Source organism: Oncorhynchus masou, chromosome 31, assembly GCF_036934945.1.
Source record: "Oncorhynchus masou masou isolate Uvic2021 chromosome 31, UVic_Omas_1.1, whole genome shotgun sequence".
NCBI lineage: Eukaryota > Metazoa > Chordata > Actinopteri > Salmoniformes > Salmonidae > Oncorhynchus > Oncorhynchus masou.
In genome coordinates this window covers 8344393-8369334 of record NC_088242.1, presented here as the reverse complement: position 1 = coordinate 8369334, position 24942 = coordinate 8344393, and the positions used below count along the sequence as shown (strand labels likewise).

At 44.4% G+C, this 24942-nt stretch overlaps 1 protein-coding gene across 1 annotated transcript; it reads right to left on the bottom strand.

The window, feature by feature from the left end:
- Positions 1-46: 46 nt before the first annotated feature.
- Positions 47-24232, bottom strand: LOC135525102 (pre-mRNA splicing regulator USH1G-like). Its single transcript, XM_064952854.1, has 5 exons — positions 24010-24232; positions 7713-7938; positions 1715-1945; positions 1277-1438; positions 47-805 (listed from the first exon to the last, which is right to left on the bottom strand). The coding sequence occupies exons 1-5, from the start codon at positions 24201-24203 to the stop codon at positions 47-49; spliced, it is 1572 nt and encodes a 523-aa protein (XP_064808926.1). The 5' UTR covers positions 24204-24232.
- Positions 24233-24942: the final 710 nt, after the last annotated feature.

Sequence of the window (24942 nt, the reverse complement as noted above, 5' to 3'; positions counted from 1 at the left end):
GCCTGTCATAGACTTCATGTAGTAATTTGTACAGTAATACTGACCGTCAGAGCTCAGTGTCCTTGATGCCCTCTGGTTCCTCCAGGGTGTCCAGCCGTCTCTTACAAGCCTTTAGCAGCCTCTTCCTGGGTCCCAGTGGGATGTGTATGGAGGTCAGGTCCTGGTCTGAGCAGAGCAACAGAGCTTGGAGGTCAATCTTCTCCCTTCTGAAAATGGGCACGAACTCTCCCAGGCTCTGCGAGGCAAGAAATGTCTCCAGGCGTCCACTCTCAGGCTCCAGCTCCTCGTCCAGGCCCACGTCAGCCTCCTCCCAGGGCAGCTCCTCATCCAGGCCCACGTCAGCCTCCTCCCAGGTCAGCTCCTGCAGGTTCCTCTCCTGGAGGCTCAGGGCGCTCATGATGCTGTCTATCTTTATTGCATCATCCAGGCTGGGCTGCAGCCGGGGGAGATGGCCACGGAGGCGGACGTTAGGGGCACGGCCCACCGGCTCGGAGCCAGCCACGGAACCCTCGTCCCGGGCTCCAATGGCGAAGAGGCCATCGGAGACGTAGTTCCGTCGGAACACCATGGTTCCAAGACCGGGCCGGGTGAAAAGGGAGTCACGGCCCGAGTCAGTGCTGATCTCGGAGTAGGCGGCCTCGTGGAGAACCGGGTCGCTGATGGCACGGGAGAGGTGGAAGATGGTGTCGGCACGTTCATCGTCATCGTAGTGGTCGTTGTCATGGTGATCGTGGTTGTTGCCGTGGTGAGGGAACATGTCCCGGATGTTGAAGCGCGAGTGGTCCTTAGAGTTGGCGTAAGTGCCCTGTTGAAACAACATTAATGAAGAGAAACCATTTTAATGTAAATAACTCAGGTTTCAGCACTCAGCCTGTGGGAAATGTAATGGAAATAACCCAGGAGGTTTCAGCACTAAGCCTGTGGGAAATGTAATGTAAATAACCCAGGAGGTTTCAGCACTAAGCCTGTGGGAAATGTAATGGAAATAACCCAGGAGGTTTCAGCACTAAGCCTGTGGGAAATGTAATGGAAATAACCCAGGAGGTTTCAGCACTAAGCCTGTGGGAAATGTAATGGAAATAACCCAGGAGGTTTCAGCACTAAGCCTGTGGGAAATGTAATGGAAATAACCCAGGAGGTTTCAGCACTAAGCCTGTGGGAAATGTAATGGGTTTGGAAGAATAGAGTGCGTTTATTTTCTAAAGCTAACTTTCCGTTAGTTAGAGCCAACTGTTTTGGATGTTGTGTCTTTACATACAGTAGCTACTTGTTCTACCTGCTTTAGGAACATGACGTCCTGGCCAAGCTGAAGGCCAGACAGCGAGCGAACACTCTTCCTCCCATCCTCGTAGATCTTAAAGGTGCCGTCCACCTGTTTCTTCTTCTCGAGCTTCTTGTGAATCTTGGTCCTCCCCTTGGCTGTGGAGTGTACAGTGGCCTGTATAGATTGAAAAGATCGAAATCTGGACTCAGGAGAGGACATTAAACAGATCATTTACTAAATGTAAAGCAGAGGCAGAGTTTGACATATGAAAAAGGACAATGATCAATAGCTGAAATTTCTTGAGCTTACTCCTTAACTTATTTATCAGGGAACGTAAAAACAATATCAAATTATTTATTCAAACTGCCGTTGACTATCAAAGTAATATCAAATGCATTCATGAGAAATTGACAGTGAAGTAGCAGGGAAGAAATGCTTTTGACCTCTGACCTGTGAGTATGGCATGTTGGAAGTGACAGTGTTGAACTGAGGAAGATTGCGGCTTAGCGTGCTGCTGCTGCTATGACTGGAGAAACTCATGGCGTCAGAGTTATCCGACCTGACGCTCTCCTTCAGGAACTTTCTCTCCAGCCGCTGGTGGTGTTTCTGCTGCATCTTCACACAGTCTTTTATCCTCCTTGCTGTCGCGCGGAATGCTCTGTCTTTCAGCTTCTCCACCAGCTTGTAGAAGAGGTAGATCTGGTTATTCACTATTTAAATATTTTTTTATTTATTTTACCTTTATTTAACCAGGCAAGTCAGTTAAGAACACATTCTTATTTTCAATGATGGCCTGGGAACAGTGGGTTAACTGCCTGTTCAGGGGCAGAACGACAGATTTGTACCTTGTCAGCTCGGGGGGTTTGAACTCACAACCTTCCGGTTGCTAGTCCAACGCTCTAACCACTAGGCTACCCTCACGTATCCACCATTGCAGTTTAGGCTGTACAATTCAAACTGAGTATACAAATCACTAAGAACAATCTTTCCATGATATAGACTGACCCAGGTGAATCCAGGTGAAAGCTATGATCCCTTATTGATGTCACTTGTTAAATCCACTTCAATCAGTGTAGATGAAGGGAAGGAGACGGGTTAAAGAAGGATGTTTAAACCTTGAGACAGTTGAGACATGGATTGGGTATATGTGCCATTCAGAGGTTGAATAGGCAAGGAAACATACTGAAGTGCTTTTGAACGGGGTAGGCGCCAGGAGCGTCGGTTTGAGTTTGCAACTCAATATTAGGAAGTTGTTCCTAATTAGTATTATATTTTTTAAACCTTTATTTAACTGACTTGCCTAGTTAAGAAAACATTCTTATGTACAATGACAGCCTACTAAAAAGTAAAAGGCTTCCCTTGGGATTAAAAATAAATAAATAAAATACAGGACAAAACACATATCACGACAAGAGAGACAACACTACATAAAGAGAGACACTACAACACTACATAAAGAGAGACACTTCAACACTACATAAAGAGAGTCACAACAACACTACATAAAGAGACACCACAACACTACATAAAGAGAGACACTACAACACTACATAAAGGGAGTCACAACAACACTACATAAAGAGACACCACAACACTACACAGAGAGAGACACTACATAAAGAGAGACAACACTACATAAAGAGAGACACCACAACACTACATAAAGAGAGACACCACAACACTACATAAAGAGAGACACCACAACACTACATAAAGGGAGTCACAACAACACTACATAAAGAGAGACAACACTACACAGAGAGAGACACTACATAAAGAGAGACAACACTACATAAAGAGAGACACCACAACACTACATAAAGAGAGACACTACATAAAGAGAGACAGTACATAAAGGGAGACAACACAACACTACATAAAGGGAGACAACACAACACTACATAAAGAGAGTCACCACAACACTACATAAAGAGACACCACAACACTACATAAAGAGAGACAACACACCACTACATAAAGAGAGACACCACAACACTACATAAAGAGAGACACCACAACACTACATAAAGAGAGACAACACAACAGTACATAGAGAGAGACACCACAACACTACATAAAGAGAGACACCACAAAACTACATAAATAGAGACACCACAACACTACATAAAGAGAGACACCACAACACTACATAAAGAGAGACAACACAACACTACATAAAGAGAGACAACACAACAGTACATAAAGAGAGACACTACAACACTACATAAAGAGAGACACCACAACACTACATAAAGAGAGACAACACAACAGTACATAGAGAGAGACACCACAACACTACATAAAGAGACACCACAACACTACATAAAGAGAGACACTACAACACTACATAGAGAGACACCACAACACTTGATAGAGAGAGACACCACAACACTACATAAAGAGACACCACAACACTACATAAAGAGAGACACTACAACACTACATAGAGAGACACCACAACACTTGATAGAGAGACACCACAACACTACATAAAGAGAGACAACACAACACTACATAAAGAGACACTACAACACTACATAGAGAGAGACAACACAACACTACATAAAGAGAGACAACACTACATAAATAGACACCACAACACTACATAAATAGAGACACTACAACACTACATAAAGAGAGACAACACAACATACATAGAGACACCACAACACTACATAAAGAGACACACAACACTACATAAAGAGAGACACTACAACACTACATAAAGAGAGACACTACAACACTACATAAAGAGAGACACCACAATACTACATAAAGAGAGACAACACTACATAAAGAGAGACAACACAACACTACATAAAGAGAGACAACACTACATAAAGAGAGACAACACAACACTACATAAAGAGAGACAACACAACACTACATAAAGAGAGACAACACAACACCACAACACTACAACACTAACACTACAAAAGAGAGACAACACTACATAAAGAGAGACAACACTACATAAAGAGAGACAACACAACACTACATAAAGAGAGACAACACTACATAAAGAGAGACAACACTACATAAAGAGAGACAACACTACACAGAGAGAGACACTACATAAAGAGAGACACCACAACACTACATAAAGAGAGACAACACTACATAAAGAGACACCACAACACTACATAAAGAGAGACAACACTACATAAAGAGAGACAACACAACACTACAAAAGAGAGACACAACACACCACAACACTACAAAAGAGAGACAACAACACTACATAAAGAGAGACAACACTACATAAAGAGAGACAACACAACACTACATAAAGAGAGACAACACAACACACTAAAGAGAGTCATAAAAAGAGACAACACTACATAAAGAGACACATAAAGACAACACTACATAAAGAGAGACACTACATAAAGACACCACACATAAAGAGAGACAACACAACACTACATAAAGAGAGACACACAACACTACACAACACTACATAAAGAGAGACACCACAACACTACATAAAGAGTCACCACATAAAGAGAGACACCACAACACTACATAAAGAGAGACAACACACACTACAACACTAAAGAGAGACACACTACATAAAGAGAGACACTACATAAAGAGACACCACAACACTACATAAAGAGAGACACCACAACAACACTACAACATACATAAAGAGAGACACTACACAACACTACATACATAAAGAGAGACACACATAAAGAGACCACACTACATAAAGAGAGACAACACAACACTACATAAAGAGACACCACAACACTACATAAAGAGAGACAACACAACACTACATAAAGAGACACCACAACACTACGAGACACCACAACACTACATAAAGAGAGACACCACACATAAAGAGACACACCACAACACACTACATAAAAAGAGAGACACCACAACACTACATAAAGAGAGACACCACAACACTACATAAAGAGAGACACCACAACACTACATAAAGAGAGACACACACAACAAGAGACAACACAACACTACATAAAGAGAGACAACAACACTACATAAAGAGAGACACAACACAACACTACATAAAGAGACACCACAACACTACACCACAACACACATAAAGACATAAAGAGACACCATAAAGAGAGACAACACATAAAGAGAGACACCACAACACTACATAAAGAGAGACACACACACACAACACTACATAAAGAGAGACACCACAACAACACAACACTACATAAAGAGAGACAACACAACAGTACATACAAGAGACACCACAACACTACATAAAGAGACACCACACCACAAACACTACATAAAGAGAGACACCACACAACAGTACATAGAGAGAGACACCACAACACTACATAAAGAGAGAGAGACACAACACTACACACTACATAAAGAGAGACACAACACAACACTACATAAAGAGAGACACCACAACACTACATAAAGAGAGACACCACAACACTACATAAAGAGAGACACACACAACACTACATAACATAAAGAGACACTACAACACTACATAAAGAGACAACACAACATAAAGAGACACCACAACACTACATAAAGAGAGACACCACACCACGACATAAAGAGAGACACTACAACACTACATAAAGAGAGACACCACAACACTACATAAAGAGAGACACCACAACACTACATAAAGAGAGACACCACAACACTACATAAAGAGAGACACTACAACACTACATAAAGAGAGACACAAAAGAGAGACACAACACTACATAAAGAGAGACACCACAACACTACATAAAGAGACAGACACCACAACACTACACTACAACACTACATAAAGAGACACCACAACACTACATAAAGAGAGACACCACAACACTACATAAAGAGACACCACAACACTACACCACAACACTACATAAAGAGAGACACCACAACACTACATAAAGAGAGACACTACAACACTACATAAAGAGAGACAACACTACATAAAGAGACACCACAACACTACATAGAGAGACACCACAACACTACATAGAGAGAGACCACAACGCTACATAAAGAGAGACACCACAACACTACATAAAGACAGACACCACAACACAACATAAATAGAGACACCACAACACTACATAAAGAGAGACACTACAACACTACATAAAGAGAGACAACACTACATAAATAGAGACACTACAACACTACATAAAGAGACACCACAACACACCACAACACTACATAAAGAGAGACACCACAACACTACATAAATAGAGACACCACAACACTACATAAAGAGAGACACTACAACACTACATAAAGAGAGACAACACTACATAAATAGAGACACTACAACACTACATAAAGAGACACCACAACACTACATAGAGAGACACCACAACACTACATAGAGAGAGACCACAACGCTACATAAAGAGAGACACCACAACACTACATAAATAGAGACACTACAACACCACATAAAGAGAGACAACACTACATAAATAGAGACACTACAACACTACATAAAGAGAGACACTACAACACTACATAAAGAGAGACACTACAACACTACATAAAGAGAGACACTACAACACTACATAAATAGAGACACTACAACACTACATAAAGAGAGACACTACAACACTACATAAAGAGACACCACAACACTACATAAAGAGAATCACTACAACACTACATAAAGAGAGACAACACTACATAAATAGAGACACTACAACACTACATAAAGAGACACCACAACACTACATAGAGAGACACCAAAACACTACATAAAGAGAGACCTAAAGACAACAACATAGCATGGTAGCAACACAACATGGCAGCAGCACAAAATATGGTACAAATATTTTTTGGCACAGACAACAGCACAAAGGGCAAGAAGGTAAAGAAAACAATACATCACGCAAAACAGCCACAACTGTCAGGAAGAGTGTACGTTATTGAGTCTTTAATTTACGAGATGGAGATAAAACTGTCCAGTTTGAGTGTTGTTTGCAGCTCGTTCCAGCCGCTAGCTGCAGTGAACTGAAAAGTATAGTGACCCATGGATGTGTGTGCTTTGGGGACTTTCGACAGAATGTGACTGGCAGAACAGGTGTATAGCAAATATAATTTAAACAAATAACTGAAATATAATTCAAATACAAATATTTTGTTCAAATGGATACAAGTATGATGGTAAAATATATATTTTTTTACAACCTACTGGTATAAAATTGGTATTTGTATTTTATTTGGATTCTCATTAGCTGTTGCCAAAGCAGCAACTACCTTTCCTGGGATCCACATTGAATATTAAAAATGACATAATACAGAACATTAATAGACAAGAACAGCTCAAGGACAGAACTACATACATTTCAAAATGATACGTAGGCTATACGTGCCAATGGTAATTTAGTAGTCGCAGTAAAGTTTCTTCCCGTGATCAGGTCAAAATTGATCAGATGACTGTTCCTTGTCATTGCTCCTGATACCTCACCTTGGGGTTGAGGACAGACTGCTTGGCGGCGATGGAGTCCAGGTACCGGACACAGTCCATGTGGCTCTTGGTGGCGGCCATGTCGAGGGGCGTGTGGTAGTCGTTGTCCAGGCACCACACATTGGCACCGAACGATACCAGGAAGGACAGGCAGCTGTGGTGGCCGTTGGCGGCGGCCAGATGGAGCGGAGTGTTGCCCCAAATATCACACTTGTCAGGGTCACCTCTGGAAGGATGAAGAGGAGGAGAAGGAACACAAGGATTAAAAACTCAGGCCTTTTACTGCTGCTTCAGCAGAGACCATCAATTACAGATGTTAACATGTACTTTCCTACATCCAGATTTACTTCTGGACAGCAACAACAAAATCACACTCTATTTCCATCCAGGAATAGACTTAATCTGGTTCCGGGAAACTGAGACATGGTGTGTGTACCTACTGTATGTCTGTGACACCCGATAATGACATGATAATGACCTGACCTTGACACAATAATGACCTGATAATGACCCGATAATGTCCTGATCATGACCTGATAGCGACCCGATAATACCAATGGCCTGATAATGACCCGATAATGACCCGATAATGTCCTGATAATGGCCTGATAATGACCCTATAATGACCCGATAATGCCAATGACCTGATAATGACCCGATAATGACCCGATAATGACCCGATAATGCCAATAACCTGATAATGACCTGATAATGACCCGATAATGGCCCGATAATGACCCGATAATGACCCAATAATGCCAATGACCCGATAATGGCCCAATAATGACCCGATAATGCCAATGACCCGATAATGACCCGATAATGACCCGATAATGACCCGATAATGACCCGATAATGACCTGGTAATGATCATGGCATTAACATGATAATGACCCGATAATGACCTAATAAGGAGTCTGTAAATCAACGGGTTTACAGAACAGAGAAAAATGAACCCACCTCTGCTTTGCTATGCCTATATCCTCTTTCACATCACACTCAATTCAGGAAGTAAGATGACCTAATTGGGTAACCTCATGTCATACCGCTGACTACCATTTATACTGTGCTGACTACAGACCATGACTCTGCAACTTATAATTATACCTTTAAATAAATACAAAGTGACATATATATACCCTCAAACAGTGAGGGATCTTTTGATGAAAAGGCGCAAACATTACACAACACAAGGATGTCATGACATGACAGTTATATATCACTTCCTGCTTTGCGTGTCAGAGCCCCTCCCCTTTCCTGTGTTGCCCTCACCCATCCGGCCCAGCGTGGCTGTGGTGTGATTAATAATTGAGATGTGCAGGTGAAACATTACAGCGATGTTAACATGTATTATTCAACATATGGACTGAGAATCTTTTCTCTCACAGACACCCAGAGAAGCTGTGACCCCAGCGAGCCACAAGGTCAACACCTGGGCCATGTTCAGTTGCCAAATGTTGTCGAACATTGCAGATAGAAATGCCACGAAAAGAGCCGTTGTGATTCATTATTCTACAAGTCAGAGAGAGGCATGTTTGTTCTACATAACATATTTCTATCTGAACATTCCAAAATGTTGCGTCCTGATGAACGCTGGCTGTTCTTCATACACTTGACCCTGATTTCTACTTCCTGCATGTCTGTACAAATTGAACATTCATGCATTTACAGGTTCAATGTACATCGTCATCATCATCATCAATATGCATCGTCATCAATGTGCATCGTCATCATCACAATCAATGTGCATCAAAGAGATCTGACTATCAACAGGACAACCAAGAGATCTGACTATCAACGGGACAACCAAGAGATCTGACTATCAATGGGACAATCAAGAGATCTGACTATCAATGGGACAATCAAGAGATCTGACTATCAACGGGACAACCAAGAGATCTGACTATCAACGGGACAACCAAGAGATCTGACTATCAACGGGACAACCAAGAGATCTGACTATCAACGGGACAACCAAGAGATCTGACTATCAACGGGACAACCAAGAGATCTGACTATCAACGGGACAACCAAGAGATCTGACTATCAACGGGACTACCAAGAGATCTGACTCAACAGTAAGCCAACCCTACTACCCTACAATGTGGCCCAGTTAAAGACCAAAACAACTGGTGTTGATATGTAAATAAAACAGAGCCTCATAACTTTCTTGTTTTCATGTATCATTTATCTGAAAATAGGCTACAGCTTCTGATTTCCAAATCTGCTCCCTCAATCTCTAACAGGAAATAGTAATAGGACACTTGTATGAAATATGTCCCCCAATCAGAGCATCTATATTCAGTGTATGAAATATGTTCCCCAATCAGAGCATCTATATTCAGTGTATGAAATATGTTCCCCAGTCAGAGCATCTATATTCAGTGTATGAAATATGTCCCCCAATCAGAGCATCTATATTCAGTGTATGAAATATGTCCCCCAATCAGAGCATCTATATTCAGTGTATGGAATATGTTCCCCAATCAGAGCATCTATATTCAGTGTATGAAATATGTCCCCCAATCAGAGCATCTATATTCAGTGTATGAAATATGTTCCCCAGTCAGAGCATCTATATTCAGTGTATGAAATATGTTCCCCAGTCAGAGCATCTATATTCAGTGTATGAAATATGTTCCCCAGTCAGAGCATCTATATTCAGTGTATGAAATATGTTCCCCAATCAGAGCATCTATATTCAGTGTATGAAATACGTTCCCCAGTTAGAGAATCTATATTCAGTGTATGAAATATGTTCCCCAGTTAGAGCATCTATATTCAGTGTATGAAATATGTTCCCCAATCAGAGCATCTATATTCAGTGCCATTTAGTCCAGGATTATGTCTAATAGTTCTGGGAAACCACCCTATATGTTCAGCCCCATTAATTTAGATACGACATAGAAAGAGGCCTGTATAACGCAGAGAAGAAGTAGGAGCAGATCAGCATTGCTAAGTTCCAGTAGTATGCAAGCTCCTCCTAATCTTCTAGCAGGCCTTCTGATATCCACCACCAGCCTGGGCCTGTCCATCCTTATCTCAGCCACCACCAGCCTGGGCCTGTCCATCCTTATCTCAGCCACCACCAGCCTGGGCCTGTCCATCCTTATCTCAGCCACCACCAGCCTGGGCCTGTCCATCCTTATCTCAGCCACCACCAAGCCTTGGCCTGTCCATCCTTATCTCAGCCACCACCAGCCTGGGCCTGTCCATCCTTACCTCAGCCACCACCAGCCTGGGCCTGTCCATCCTTATCTCAGCCACCACCAGCCTAGGCCTGTCCATCCCTATCTCAGCCACCACCAAGCCTGGGCCTGTCCATCCTTATCTCAGCCACCACCAGCCTGGGCCTGTCCATCCTTATCTCAGCCACCACCAGCCTGGGCCTGTCCATCCTTATCTCAGCCACCACCAGCCTGGGCCTGTCCATCCTTATCTCAGCCACCACCAGCCTGGGCCTGTCCATCCTTATCTCAGCCACCACCAGCCTGGGCCTGTCCATCCTTATCTCAGCCACCACCAGCCTGGGCCTGTCCATCCTTATCTCAGCCACCACCAGCCTGGGCCTGTCCATCCTTATCTCAGCCACCACCAGCCTGGGCCTGTCCATCCTTATCTCAGCCACCACCAGCCTTGGCCTGTCCATCCCTATCTCAGCCACCACCAGCCTGGGCCTGTCCATCCCTATCTCAGCCACCACCAGCCTGGGCCTGTCCATCCCTATCTCAGCCACCACCAGCCTGGGCCTGTCCATCCCTATCTCAGCCACCACCAGCCTTGGCCTGTCCATCCCTATCTCAGCCACCACCAGCCTGGGCCTGTACATCCCTATCTCAGGCACCACCAGCCTGGGCCTGTCCATCCTTATCTCAGCCACCACCAGCCTGGGCCTGTCCATCCTTATCTCAGCCACCACCAGCCTGGGCCTGTCCATCCCTATCTCAGCCACCACTAGCCTGGGCCTGTCCATCCCTATCTCAGCCACCACCAGCCTGGGCCTGTCCATCCCTATCTCAGCCACCACCAGCCTGGGCCTGTCCATCCTTATCTCAGCCACCACCAGCCTTGGCCTGTCCATCCTTATCTCAGCCACCACCAGCCTGGGCCTGTCCATCCTTATCTCAGCCACCACCAGCCTGGGCCTGTCCATCCTTATCTCAGCCACCACCAGCCTGGGCCTGTCCATCCTTATCTCAGCCACCACCAGCCTGGGCCTGTCCATCCCTATCTCAGCCACTGCCAGCCTGGGCCTTTGCTGCAGCATCAATGCCCCGGGACAGTTGTTAGAGGATCTATTTGTCCTATTAGTCCTTTCCCTCACCCTGACCTTTTCTCCACAGTCAAGATCTACGCTGTTAATATCTATTTTACACATCTGACACTGCCGCTTCTTTCAGGCATCAATATCTACGGCTCTCTCCACACTTCATTACCATCATGCCTTATAAACCTGTCACTAAGGTCTTAACATATCCCTGGAGTATTGACCCTACCCTCCTACTCCCTTCTTCCCCCTACCCTCCTCTGATCTCTACCTACCCTCCTCCTGTCCTCTCCCCCTACCCTCCTCTTGTCCTCTTCCCCTACCCTCCTCTTGTCCTCTCTCTCTCTACCCTCCTCTTCTGCCCTATCTCGCTCTCTGTACCCTCCCTCTCTACCCTCCTCTTCTGCCCTCTCTCCCTACCCTCCTCCTCCTGTCCTCTCCCCCTACCCGCCTCCTCCTGTCCTCTCCTGCCTGTCCTCTCTCCCTACCCTCTCTCCCTACCTTCCTCTTGTCCCATCTCCCCCTACCCTCATCCTCTCTTCTACTCTGGTTCTCCTGGGTGCTGTCTCCACCATAGTGGGTTGTCAAAAGGCTCTCTAAATAGGCATTATAGCCCTTCCATCCACACCTGCTTGTCCAGCATTTAAACCTTCAACAAAAGAGGTATTTTTACCTATACTGTCTGTACACATGCACAAAGGAGCTTCGGTAGCTGAAAGAGTAGCTGACTTATCAAACGATAATATAGCCTTACTCCTAAATCCCGCGTCTCTGTTGTTTCCCATTGGAAGTCAGAAAGCACCATTGCGAGACTGCTGAGGGTGTATTCTGACCGTACAGGACCTTCTGACTGGGAGATGTATATTAAAACCATTTTTTTTACCTTTATTTAACTAGGCAAGTCAGTTAAAAACAAATTATTATTTACAATGACGGCCTACCCCGGACAAACCCTAATGACACTGGGCCAATTGTGCACAGCCCTATGGGACATCCAATCACGGCCGGTTGTGATACAGCCTGGAATTGAACCAGGGTCTGTAGTGACGCCTCTAGCACAGAGAAGCAAGATGGCGCCGGAGAACAAGGCTGACGTTTTCCGTATTTCTAACCAATTGTGTTTTTTTGTTTGTTTCTTTGCGTTGTTTGTAACTTGTTTTTTACTTATTGTGTATATAATGTTGCTGCTACCATCTCTTATGACCGAAAAAAAAAAACTTCTGGGCATTAGAACTGTGATTGCTCACCACGGACTGGCAGAATCCTATTTTTCCTTTAACGAGTCCGACGAGCCTGACGTGAATGACATACTGCTCTCCTGAGAACAGGCCCAGACTACCGTCATTTGCGTGAAGAGAAGACGGAGTAAAAGAGGCCGGAGGGCGGCCTGCCTTCGGGGGAATCCCCATTTCTTCCATTCGGCTAGCTAACGTGCAATCTTTGGAAAATAAATTGATGTCCTACACGGAAGACTGGTAGTTTAATGGGACATTCAAAATTGTGATATCTTAATTAAGCTTCACGGAGTCGTGGCTGAACAATGACATTATCAACATACAGCTGGCTGGTTATACGCTGTATAAGTAGGACAGAACAGCAGCATCTGGTAAGACAAGGGGCGGTGGACTATGTATTTTTGTAAATAACAGCTAGTGCACGATAAGGAAGTCTGAAGGTTTTGCGTATCTCATGAGTCTCTCATGATAAGCTAAAGACCACACTATCTACCTAGAGGGTTTTCATCTGTATTTTTCGTAGCTGTCTACATACCACCACAGAGCGAGGTTGGCACTAAGACCGCACTCAATGAGATGTATTCCGCCAGAAGCAAACAGGAAAACATTGACCCAGAGGCGGCGCTCCTAGTGGTCGGGGACATTAACGCAGGGAAACTTAAATCTGTCTTACCAAACTTCTATCTGCATGTTAAATGTGCAACCAGAGGGAGAAAAAAACTCTGGATGACCACCTTTACTCCACTCACAGAGACGCATACAAAACTCAACCCTCGCCCTCCATTTGGCAAATGTGACCATTATTCTATCATTCAGATTCCTGCTTACAAGCAAAAATGAAAGCAGGAAGCACCAGTGACTCGAACAATGAAAAAGTGGACAGATGAAGCAGATGCTAAGCTACAGGACTGTTTTGCTATCACAGACTGGAATATGTTCCGGGATTCCTCCGATGGCATTGAGGAGGACACCACATCAGTCATTGGCTTCATCAATAAGCGCATTGATGAGGTTGTCCCCACAGTGACTGTACGAATATACCCCAACCAGAAGCCATGGATTACAGGCAACATCCGCACTGGGCTAAAGGCTAGAGCTGCTGCTTTCAAGGAGCGGGATTCTAACCCGGAAGCTTATAAGAAATCCTGCTATGCCCTCCGACGAACCATCAAACAGGCTAAGCGTCAATACAGGACTAAGATCGAACAGTACTATACCGGCTCTGACGCTCATCGGATGTGGCAGGGCTTGCAAACCATTACAGAATACAAAGAGAAACACAGCCGAAAGCTGCCCAGTGACACGAGCCTACCAGGCGAGCTAAACTACTTCTATGCTTGCTTGGAGATAAATAACACTGAAATGCATGAGCGCACCAGCTGTTCTGGAAGACTGTGTGATCGCGCTCTCTGCAGCCGATGTGAGTAAGACCTTTAGACAGGTCAACATTCACAAGGCAGCAGAGCCAGACAGATTACCAGGAATGTGTACTGCGAGCATGCGCTGACCAACTGGCAAGTGTCTTCACTGACATTTTCAACCACTCCCTGTCCAAGTCTGTAACACCAAAATGTTTTAAGCAGACAACCATAGTATCTGTGCCAAAGAATACTAAGGTAACCTGCCTAAATGACTACCGAACCGTAGCACTCTGTAGCCATGAAGTGCTTTGAAAGGCTGGTCATGGCTCACATCAACACAATTATCCCAGAAACCCTAGACCCACTCCAATTTGCATACCACCCTAACAGATCCACAGATGATGAAATCTCTATTGCACTCAACACTGCCCTTTCCCACCTGGACAAAAGTAACACCTATGTGAGAATGCTATTCATTGACTACAGCTCAGAGTTCAACACCATAGTGCCCTCAAAGCTCATCAATAAACTAAGGACCCTGGGACTAAACACCTCCCTCTGCAACTGAATCCTGGACTTCCTGACGGGCCTCCCCCAGGTGGTAAAGGTAGGTAACAACACAACCGCCACACTGATCCTCAACACAAGGACCCATTAGGGGTGCATGCTCAATCCTGTCCTGTACTCCCCGTTCACCGATGACACAACAGTGGTAGGCCTGATCACCGACAACGACGAGACAGCCTATAGGGATGAGGGTAAAGCCCTGGCTGTGTGGTGCCAGGACAACAACCTCTCCCTCAGCGTGATCAAGACAAAGGAGATGATTGTGTACTACAGGAAAAAGAGGACCGAGCACGCCGCCATTCTCATTGATGGGGCTGCAGTGTAGAGCAGGTTGAGCGCTTCAAATTCCTTGGTGTCTACATCACCAACAAGCAGCATACCACCCTGAATACCACTGCTGGCTTGCTTCTGAAGCGAAGCAGGGTTGGTCCTGGTCAGTCCCTGGATGGGAGACCAGATGCTGCTGGAAGTGGTGTTGGAGGGCCAGTAGGAGGCACTCTTTCCTCTGGTCTAAAAAATATCCCAATGCCCCAGGCCAGTGATTGGCAACACTGCCCTGTTAGGGTGCCGTCTTTCGGATGTCCTGACTCTCTGTGGTCATTAAAGATCCCATGGCACTTATTGTAAGAGTAGGGGTGTTAACCCTGGTGTCCTGGCTAAATTCCCAATCTAGCCATCAAACCATCACGGTCACCTAATAATCCCCAGTTTACAATTGGCTCATTCATCCCCCTCCTCTCCCTGTAACTATTCCCCAGGTCGTTGCTACAAATTAGAATGTGTTCTCAGTCAACTTACCTGGTACAATAACGGATAAATAAAAAAATAAAAAATAACATGGTCCAAGCACACCAAGACAGTTGTGAAGAGGGCATGACAAACCTATTCCCCCTCAGGAGACTGATAAGATTTGGCATGGGTCCTCAGATACTCTAAAGGCTCTACAGTTGTACGGCAACTGCTCAGCCTCCAACCGCAAGGCACTACAGAGGGTAGTGCATACGGCCCAGTACATCACTGGGGCCAAGCTTCCTGCCAACCAGGACCTCTACACCGGGTGGTCTCAGAGGAAGGCCCTAAAAATTGTCAAAGACTCCAGCCACCCTAGTCATATACTGTTCTCTCTGCTACCGCATGGCAAGTGGTACCGGAGTGCCAAGTCTAGGTCCAAGAGGCTTCTAAACAGCTTCTACTAAGACTCCTGAACATCTAATCAAATGGAAACCCAGACTATCTCTGTTGTTATCATCTATGTATAATCACTTTAATAACTCTACAGTGGCTTGTGAAAGTATTCACCCCCTGGCATTAAAATAGATTTTTGGGGGGTTTGTATTAGAGGTCGACCGATTTAGATTTTTCAACGCCGATACCGATGCCGATTAATTGGAGGACCAAAAAAAGCCGATGCCGATTAATCGGCCAATTTTTTTATATTTATTAGTAATAATGACAACTACAACAATACTGAATGAACACTTATTTTAACTTAATATAAAATCAACTTAGCCTCAAATAAATAATGAAACGTTCAATTTGGTTTAAATAATGCAAAAACAAAGTGTTGGAGAAGAAAGTAAAAGTGCAATGTAAAATAGCTAACGTTTAAGTTCCTTGCTCAGAATATGAGAACATATGAAAGCTGGTGGTTCCTTTCAACATGAGACTTCAATATTCCATGGTAAGAGGTTTTAGGTTGTAGTTAATATAGTATTTATAGGACTATTTCTCTCTATACCATTTGTATTTCATATACCTTTGACTATTGGATGGTCTTATAGGCACTATAGTATTGCCAGTGTAACAGTATAGCTTCTGTCCCTCTCCTCGCCCCTACCTGGGCTCGAACCAGGAACACATTGACAACTGCCACACTTGAAGCATCGTTACCCATCGCGCCACAAAAGCTGGGGCCCTTGCAAAACAAGGGGAACAACTATTCCAAGTCTCAAAGCGAGTGACATCACCGATTGTAACGCTATTAGCGCGCACCCCGCTAACTAGCTAGCCATTTCACATAGGTTACACCAGCCTAATATTGGGAGTTGATAGGCTTGAAGTCATAAACAGCTCAATGCTGGAAGCATTGAGAAGAGCTACTGGCAAACGCACGAAAGTGCTGTTTGAATAAATGCTTAGGAGCCTGCTGCTGCCTACTATCGCTCAGTCAGACTGCTCTATAAAATAGTCCCTCATCAAATCATAGACTAAATTATAACATAATAACACACAGAAATATGAGCCTTTGGTCATTAATATGGTTGAATCCGGAAACTATAATTTTTGAAAACAAAACGTTTATTATTTCAGTGAAATACGGAACTATTCCGTATTTTATCTAACAGGTGGCATCCATAAGTTGAAATATTGCTGTTAAATTGTACAACCTTCAATGTTATGTCATAATTATGTCATAATTACGTAACATTCTGGCAAATTAGTTTGCAACGAGCCAGGCGGCCCAAACTGTTGCATACGTTCAATGAACGCAAGAGAAGTGACACAATTTCACCTGGTTAATATTTCCTGCTTACCTGGATTTCTTTTAGCTAAATATGCAGGTTTAAAAATATATACTTCTGTGTATTGATTTTAAGAAAGGCATTGGTGTTTATGGTTAGGTACAGTCGTGCAAAGATTGTGCTTTTTTCGCAAATGCGCTTTTGCTAAATCATCCCCTGTTTGGCGAAGTTGGCTGTCTTTGTTAGGAACAAATAGTCTTCACACAGTTCGCAACGAGCCAGGCGGCCCAAACTGCTGCATATACCCTGACTCTGCTGCAAGAAAAGTGACACAATTTACCTAGTTAAAAGAAATTAATGTTATCAGGCAAGATTAACTAAATATGCAGGTTTAAAAATATATACTTGTGTATTTATTTTAAGAAAGGCATTGAGGTTTATGGTTAGTTACACGTTGGAGCAACGACAGTCCTTTTTCGCGAATGCGCACCGCATCGATTATATACAACGCAGGACACACTAGATAAACTAGTAATATCATCAACCATGTGTAGTTAACTAGTGATTATGATTGATTGATTGTTTTTTATGAGATAAGTTTAATGCTAGCTAGCAACTTACCTTAGCTTCTTACTGCATTCGCGTAACAGGCAGGCTCCTCGTGAAGTGCAATGAGAGGCAGGTTGTTAGAGCGTTGGACTAGTTAACTGTAAGGTTGCAAGATTGAATCCCCGAGCTGACAAGGTAAAAATCTGTCATTCTGCCCCTGAACAAGGCAGTTAACCCACCGTTCCTAGGCCGTCATTGAAAATAAGAATGTTTTCTTAAATAAGAATGTGTTCTTATTTAACTTGCCTAGGTAAATAAAGGTGTAAATATATATATATATACACATTTATATATTTCTTATTCTTACTCGTATTATTTTTAATCTGCATTGTTGGTTAGGGATTCGTAAGTAAGCATTTCACTGTTTCACCTGTTATATTCGGCGCATGTGACTAATACCATTTGTTTTGATTTGATTTGCAGTGCCTTAGACCGCTGCGCCACTCGGTAGCCCAGTGGTTTGTGTGGGGAACAAAGATTATAGCCGTTATCTGGCGGTAGCTGCCTACTACTGTAGCTCACAAGGACAGGAGTCCGAACTAGTACTCGTAGTACTTCAGGCGCCGACAGAGATGGCCGCCTCGCTTCGCGTTCCTAGGAAAATATGCAGTTTTTGTTTTTTTACGTGTTATTTCTTACATTAGTACCCCAGGTCATCTTAGGTTTCATTACATACAGTCGAGAAGAACTACTGACTATAAGATCAGTGTCAACTCACCATCAGTACGACCAAGAATATAACTTTCGCGAAGCGGATCCTGTGTTCTGCCTTTCAACCAGGACAACGGAATGGATCCCAGCCGGCGACCCAAAAAAACGACTTCGTAAAAGAGGGAAACGAGGCGGTCTTCTTGTCAGACTACGTAGACGGGCACATCGTGCCCCACTTCCTAGCATTCTTCTCGCCAATGTCCAGTCTCTTGACAACAAGGTTGATGAAATCCGAGCAAGGGTAGCATTCCAGAGGGACATCAGAGACTGTAACGTTCTTTGCTTCATCGAAACATGGCTCACTGGAGAGACGCTCTCGGTGGCGGTGCAGCCAGCGGGTTTCTCCACGCATCGCGCCGACAGAAACAAACACCTTTCTGGAAAGAAGAGGGGCGGGGGCGTATGCCTTATGGCTAACGAGACGTGGTGTGATCACAGAAACATACAGGAACTCAAATCCTTCTGTTCACCTGATTTAGAATTCCTCACAATCAAATGCAGACCGCATTATCTACCAAGAGAATTCTCTTCGATTATAATCACAGCCGTATATATTCCCCCCCAAGCAGACACATCGATGGCTCTGAACAAACTTTATTTGACTCTTTGCAAACTGGAATCCATACATCCTGAGGCTGCATTCATTGTAGCTGGGGATTTTAACAAGGCTAATCTGAAAACAAGACTCCCTAAAATGTATAAGCATATCGATTGAGCCACCAGGGCTGGCAAAACCTTGGATCACTGTTATTCTAACTTCCGCGACGCATATAAGGCCCTGCCCCGCACCCCTTTCGGAAAAGCTGACCACGACTCCATTTTGCTGATCCATGCCTACAGACAGAAACTAAAACAAGAAGCTCCCACGCTGAGGTCTGTCCAACGCTAGTCCGACCAAGCTGATTCCACACTCCAAGACTGCTTCCATCACGCGGACTGGGACATGTTTCGTATTGCGTCAGGCAACAACATTGACGAATACGCTGATTCGGTGTGCGAGTTCATTAGAACGTGCGTTGAAGATGTCGTTCCCATAGCAACGATTAAAACATTCCCTAACCAGAAACCTTGGATTGATGGCAGCATTCGCGTGAAACTGAAAGCGCGAACCACTGCTTTTAATCAGGGCAAGGTGACTGGTAATATGACTGAATACAAACAGTGCAGCTATTCCCTCCGTAAGGCTATCAAACAAGCTAAGTGTCAGTATAGAGACAAAGTAGAATCTCAATTCAACGGCTCAGACACAAGAGGTATGTGGCAGGGTCTACAGTCAATCACGGATTATAAGAATAAATCCAGCTCAGTCACGGACCAGGATGTCTTGCTCCCAGGCAGACTAAATAACTTTTTTGCCCGCTTTGAGGACAATACAGTGCCACTGACACGGCCTGCAACTGAAACATGCGGTCTCTCCTTCACTGCAGCCGAGGTGAGTAAAACATTTAAACGTGTTAACCTTCGCAAGGCTGCAGGCCCAGACGGCATCCCCAGCCGCGCCCTCAGAGCATGCGCAGATCAGCTGGCTGGTGTGTTTACGGACATATTCAATCAATCCCTATACCAGTCTGCTGTTCCCACATGCTTCAAGAGGGCCACCATTGTTCCTGTTCCCAAGAAAGCTAAGGTAACTGAGCTAAACGACTACCGCCCCGTAGCACTCACTTCCGTCATCATGAAGTGCTTTGAGAGACTAGTCACGGACCATATCACTTCCACCCTACGTGACACCCTAGACCCACTCCAATTTGCTTACCGCCCAAATACGTCCACAGACGACGCAATCTCAACCACACTGCACACTGCCCTAACCCATCTGGACAAGAGGAATACCTATGTGAGAATGCTGTTCATCGACTACAGCTCGGCATTTAACACCATAGTACCCTTCAAGCTCGTCATCAAGCTCGAGACCCTGGGTCTCGACCCCGCCCTGTGCAACTGGGTACTGGACTTCCTGACGGGCCGCCCCCAGGTGGTGAGGGTAGGCAACAACATCTCCACCCCGCTGATCCTCAACACTGGGGCCCCACAAGGGTGAGTTCTGAGCCCTCTCCTGTACTCCCTGTTCACCCACGACTGCGCGGCAACGCACGCCTCCAACTCAATCATCAAGTTTGCGGACGACACAACAGTGGTAGGCTTGATTACCAACAACAACGAGACGGCCTACAGGGAGGAGGTGAGGGCCCTCGGAGTGTGGTGTCAGGACAATAACCTCACACTGAACGTCAACAAAACTAAGGAGATGATTGTGGACTTCAGGAAACAGCAGAGGGAACACCCCCTATCCACATCGATGGAACAGTAGTGGAGAGGGTAGTAAGTTTTAAGTTCCTTGGCATACACATCACAGACAAACTGAATTGGTCCACTCACACAGACAGCATCGTGAAGAAGGCGCAGCAGCGACTCTACAAACCTCAGGAGGCTGAAGAAATTCGGCTTGTCACCAAAAGCACTCACAAACTTCTACAGATGCACAATCGAGAGCATCCTGGCGGGCTGTATCACCGCCTGGTACGGCAACTGCTCCGCCCACAACCGTAAGGCAAACTACCTGCCCTCCAGGATACCTACACCACCCGATGTTACAGGAAGGCCACAAAGATCATCAAGGACAACACCCACCCGAGCCACTGCCTGTTCACCCCGCTATCATCCAGAAGGCGAGGTCAGTACAGGTGCATCAAAGCTGGGACCGAGAGACTGAAAAACAGCTTCTATCTCAAGGCCATCAGACTGTTAAACAGTCACCACTAACATTGAGTGGCTGCTGCCAACACACTGACTCAACTCCAGCCACTTCAATAATGGGAATTGATGGGAAAGGATGTAAAATATATCACTAGCCACTTTAAACAATGCTACCTAATATAATGTTTACATACCCTACATTATTCATGTCATATGTATACGTATATACTGTACTCTATCATCTACTGCATCCTTATGTAATACATGTATCACTAGCCACTTTAACTATGCCACTTTGTTTACATACTCATCTCATATGTATATACTGTACTCGATACCATCTACTGTATCTTGCCTATGCTGCTCTGCACCATCACTCATTCATATCTTTATGTACATATTCTTTATCCCCTTACACTGTGTATAAGAAATTAGTTTTGGAATTGTTAGTTAGATTACTTGTTGGTTATTACTGCATTGTCGGAACTGGAAGCACAAGCATTTCGCTACACTCGCATTAACATCTGCTAACCATGTGTATGTGACAAATAACATTTGATTTGACTTGATTTGGCTAACATGCAGGCTAACATGCAGGCTAACATGCAGGCTAACAATGTGGTGGAGGAGTGGGCCCTTTCAAAAGTCGGTCTGAATGAAAACAAGCATCTCATGTAATTGAGCTGATGTTTATCACCTCTGATTCAGAGGGGTTGGGGTTAAATGCGGAAGACACATTTCAGTTGAAGGCATTCAGTTGTACAACTGACTACTTATCCCCCTTTCCCTTTCCACTGCTAATTCCATAGAGGTGTGTGTGTGTGTGTGTGTGTGTGTGTGTGTGTGTGTGTGTGTGTGTGTGTGTGTGTGTGTGTGTGTGTGTGTGTGTGTGTGTGTGTGTGTGTGTGTGTGTGTGCGTGCGAGCTTGCGTGCGTGCGTGCGTGCGTGAGTGAATGAGTGAGTGTGTATGTGTGTGTGTGTACACACTTGCACACGTACATAAGTATTCACGCAGCACGGTTGTGCATTGGTGTCTGAGAGAGTATTGGTTAGCAGGCCATCCTTCTGTCAGTGACATTTGCCTTTGATTAGGCTTGTTAAAAATGGAAACACAGAGGTGTCCATCACATTAACAGCCCTGTTGGACGGGGAGAGGAGGGTCAAACTAGCAGACATAAATCCCGAGCTGGCCGTTTGAATGTAAATGTTGTTCCTAGACAGCAATCTGAACCAGTTGACTGAAGGTTTTAGTGATCTTCTGCAGTTCAATGCCAGGATAGCGTGTTCGATTCCTGGACCAGCATGTCATGGCTCTGATCCAACCAGTTCCCACCACCATGACTGTCTGGGTGCGTCCCCAATGGAGCCCTATTCCTTATATAAGTAAATGTACATTATATAATATACAATATGCATTCGAGAAAGTATTCAGACGCCTTGTTCCACATTTTATTACGTTATATTACTCTAAAATAGGTTTAATAAAAACATGGACAGGACAACAACACCTAAGCACACAGCCAAGACAACAGAGGAGTGGCTTCGGGACAAGTCTCTGAATGTCCTTGAGTGGTCCAGCCAAAGCCCAGACTTAAACCCAATCTCTGGAGAGAACCTGACTTAGCTTGAGAGGATCTGCAGAGAAGAATGGAAGAAACTCCCCAAATACAGGTGTGCCAAGCTTGTAGCTTCATTCCCAAGAAGACTCAAGGCTGTATTCGTTGCCAAAGGTGCTTCAACAAAGTACTGAGTAAAGGGTCTGAATACTTATGTAAACGTGATATTTCAGTTTTTTATTTGTAATACATTTGCAAACATATATAAAAACCTGCTTTTGATTTGTCATTATGGGGTATTGTGTGTAGATTAATGAGGGGGGAAAACGAATTAATCAATTTTAGACTAAAGCTGTATAAAGCTGTAACGTAACTAAATAAAGCTGTAACGTAACTAAAAAGCAGTAGTGAGGCTTCTCTCCTCCAGGACTGAAACCCTCAATCCAATCATCAGTGCCACCTGTATGTTGGGGCTCCTCTCCATTCTCCTGTGTTGTTTGGAAAAGGTCAAGGGGTCTGACTATTTTCCGATTGCACTGTATATAAACATATACATAATTGCATGTCTCTGGTCTAGGCTATATTGCTCTGACTCTGCCCTTTCGTATGGAAGGAAGTGAGAAGATACTGTGCATAAATTGCAAACTTGCCTTTGCGCACGCTGCACTGACATGCGACAATGCTCCTCCACACCTGTTTGTTGATACTTCAACTGGTAGGCCAATTTGCAATCCGGACACCTGAGCTATTTTTAAAATTAGTTGCCTTGTTACTTCCTCGCAAGAGAAGCTATAGGCTTTATCGGCTGCTTAGGAAACGTAACGAAACTTACCCTCTTCCCACAACGAGTCGGAGCGCGTCAAGGTTGCCGTGGTACGCAGCCCATAACGTCGGTGTCATTCCGTCTTCATCGGGCGCGTTGAGCTGCTTCCGAGTGGCCTCTCTGAGTAGGTCCAGGTAGCCATCCCGAGCTGCCCGGTGGTACTTGTCGTTCATAGTGCCTACGGCTCTGATAGCCTGGCTCATGGTCAGTTATTTGGCATCTAGGTGTGCTAAGAGCTTTCCCTCCGAGGGGGCAAGTTTGTACAAGACGCTTGGTGTTCTGTTGGATCGTAGGTTGATGCTTCCCTCGGGAAGGAGGTAGGGACGACAGAGAGAAGCCAGAGCGGTTGCCAGGGGGACACATCAGACGGTTGTCAAACAGGGAGGGGTTCAGAGAAGTTGACAGCCTTAAACCTTTGCAGATCATGGAGATCTCACTGTAATCATTTGTTTTAGTTATAACCTTGTTAGCTAATGAATTGTGAACGTATTTTTTAAAATCCATTAACAGTATTCAATTCTAAATAGTAGCCTAACAATTTAAATTAGGCCCGGCTAATTTTACTGAATCAATTAGTAATGTCATTATTCATTATTCATTATTGCATTTTAATAACATGTGCCACTGTACAGTAGATTACTAGCTCAGAACACAGAAACGATTCAACAGTAGCCTGACCAGTGTGCTTTTATGACTTTGGTATCAGAATATTTGAGTTCTTATCTCCTGCTACATCTCGGTAATGTCTAGGTAACACACATTCTGAAGTCAGTGAATGGTGCCGGCTGTGTTCAAACAAGCAGTAACAGGCTCTGACGTTTTCCCTTTGGTAAACATAACCACACGTTGGACAAACAATTCACCAAAACCCACACAGACTCTATGTATCCTTTGGAGACAAGCTCACACATGACAGAGGTTGACAAACATTCTTGGAATAGT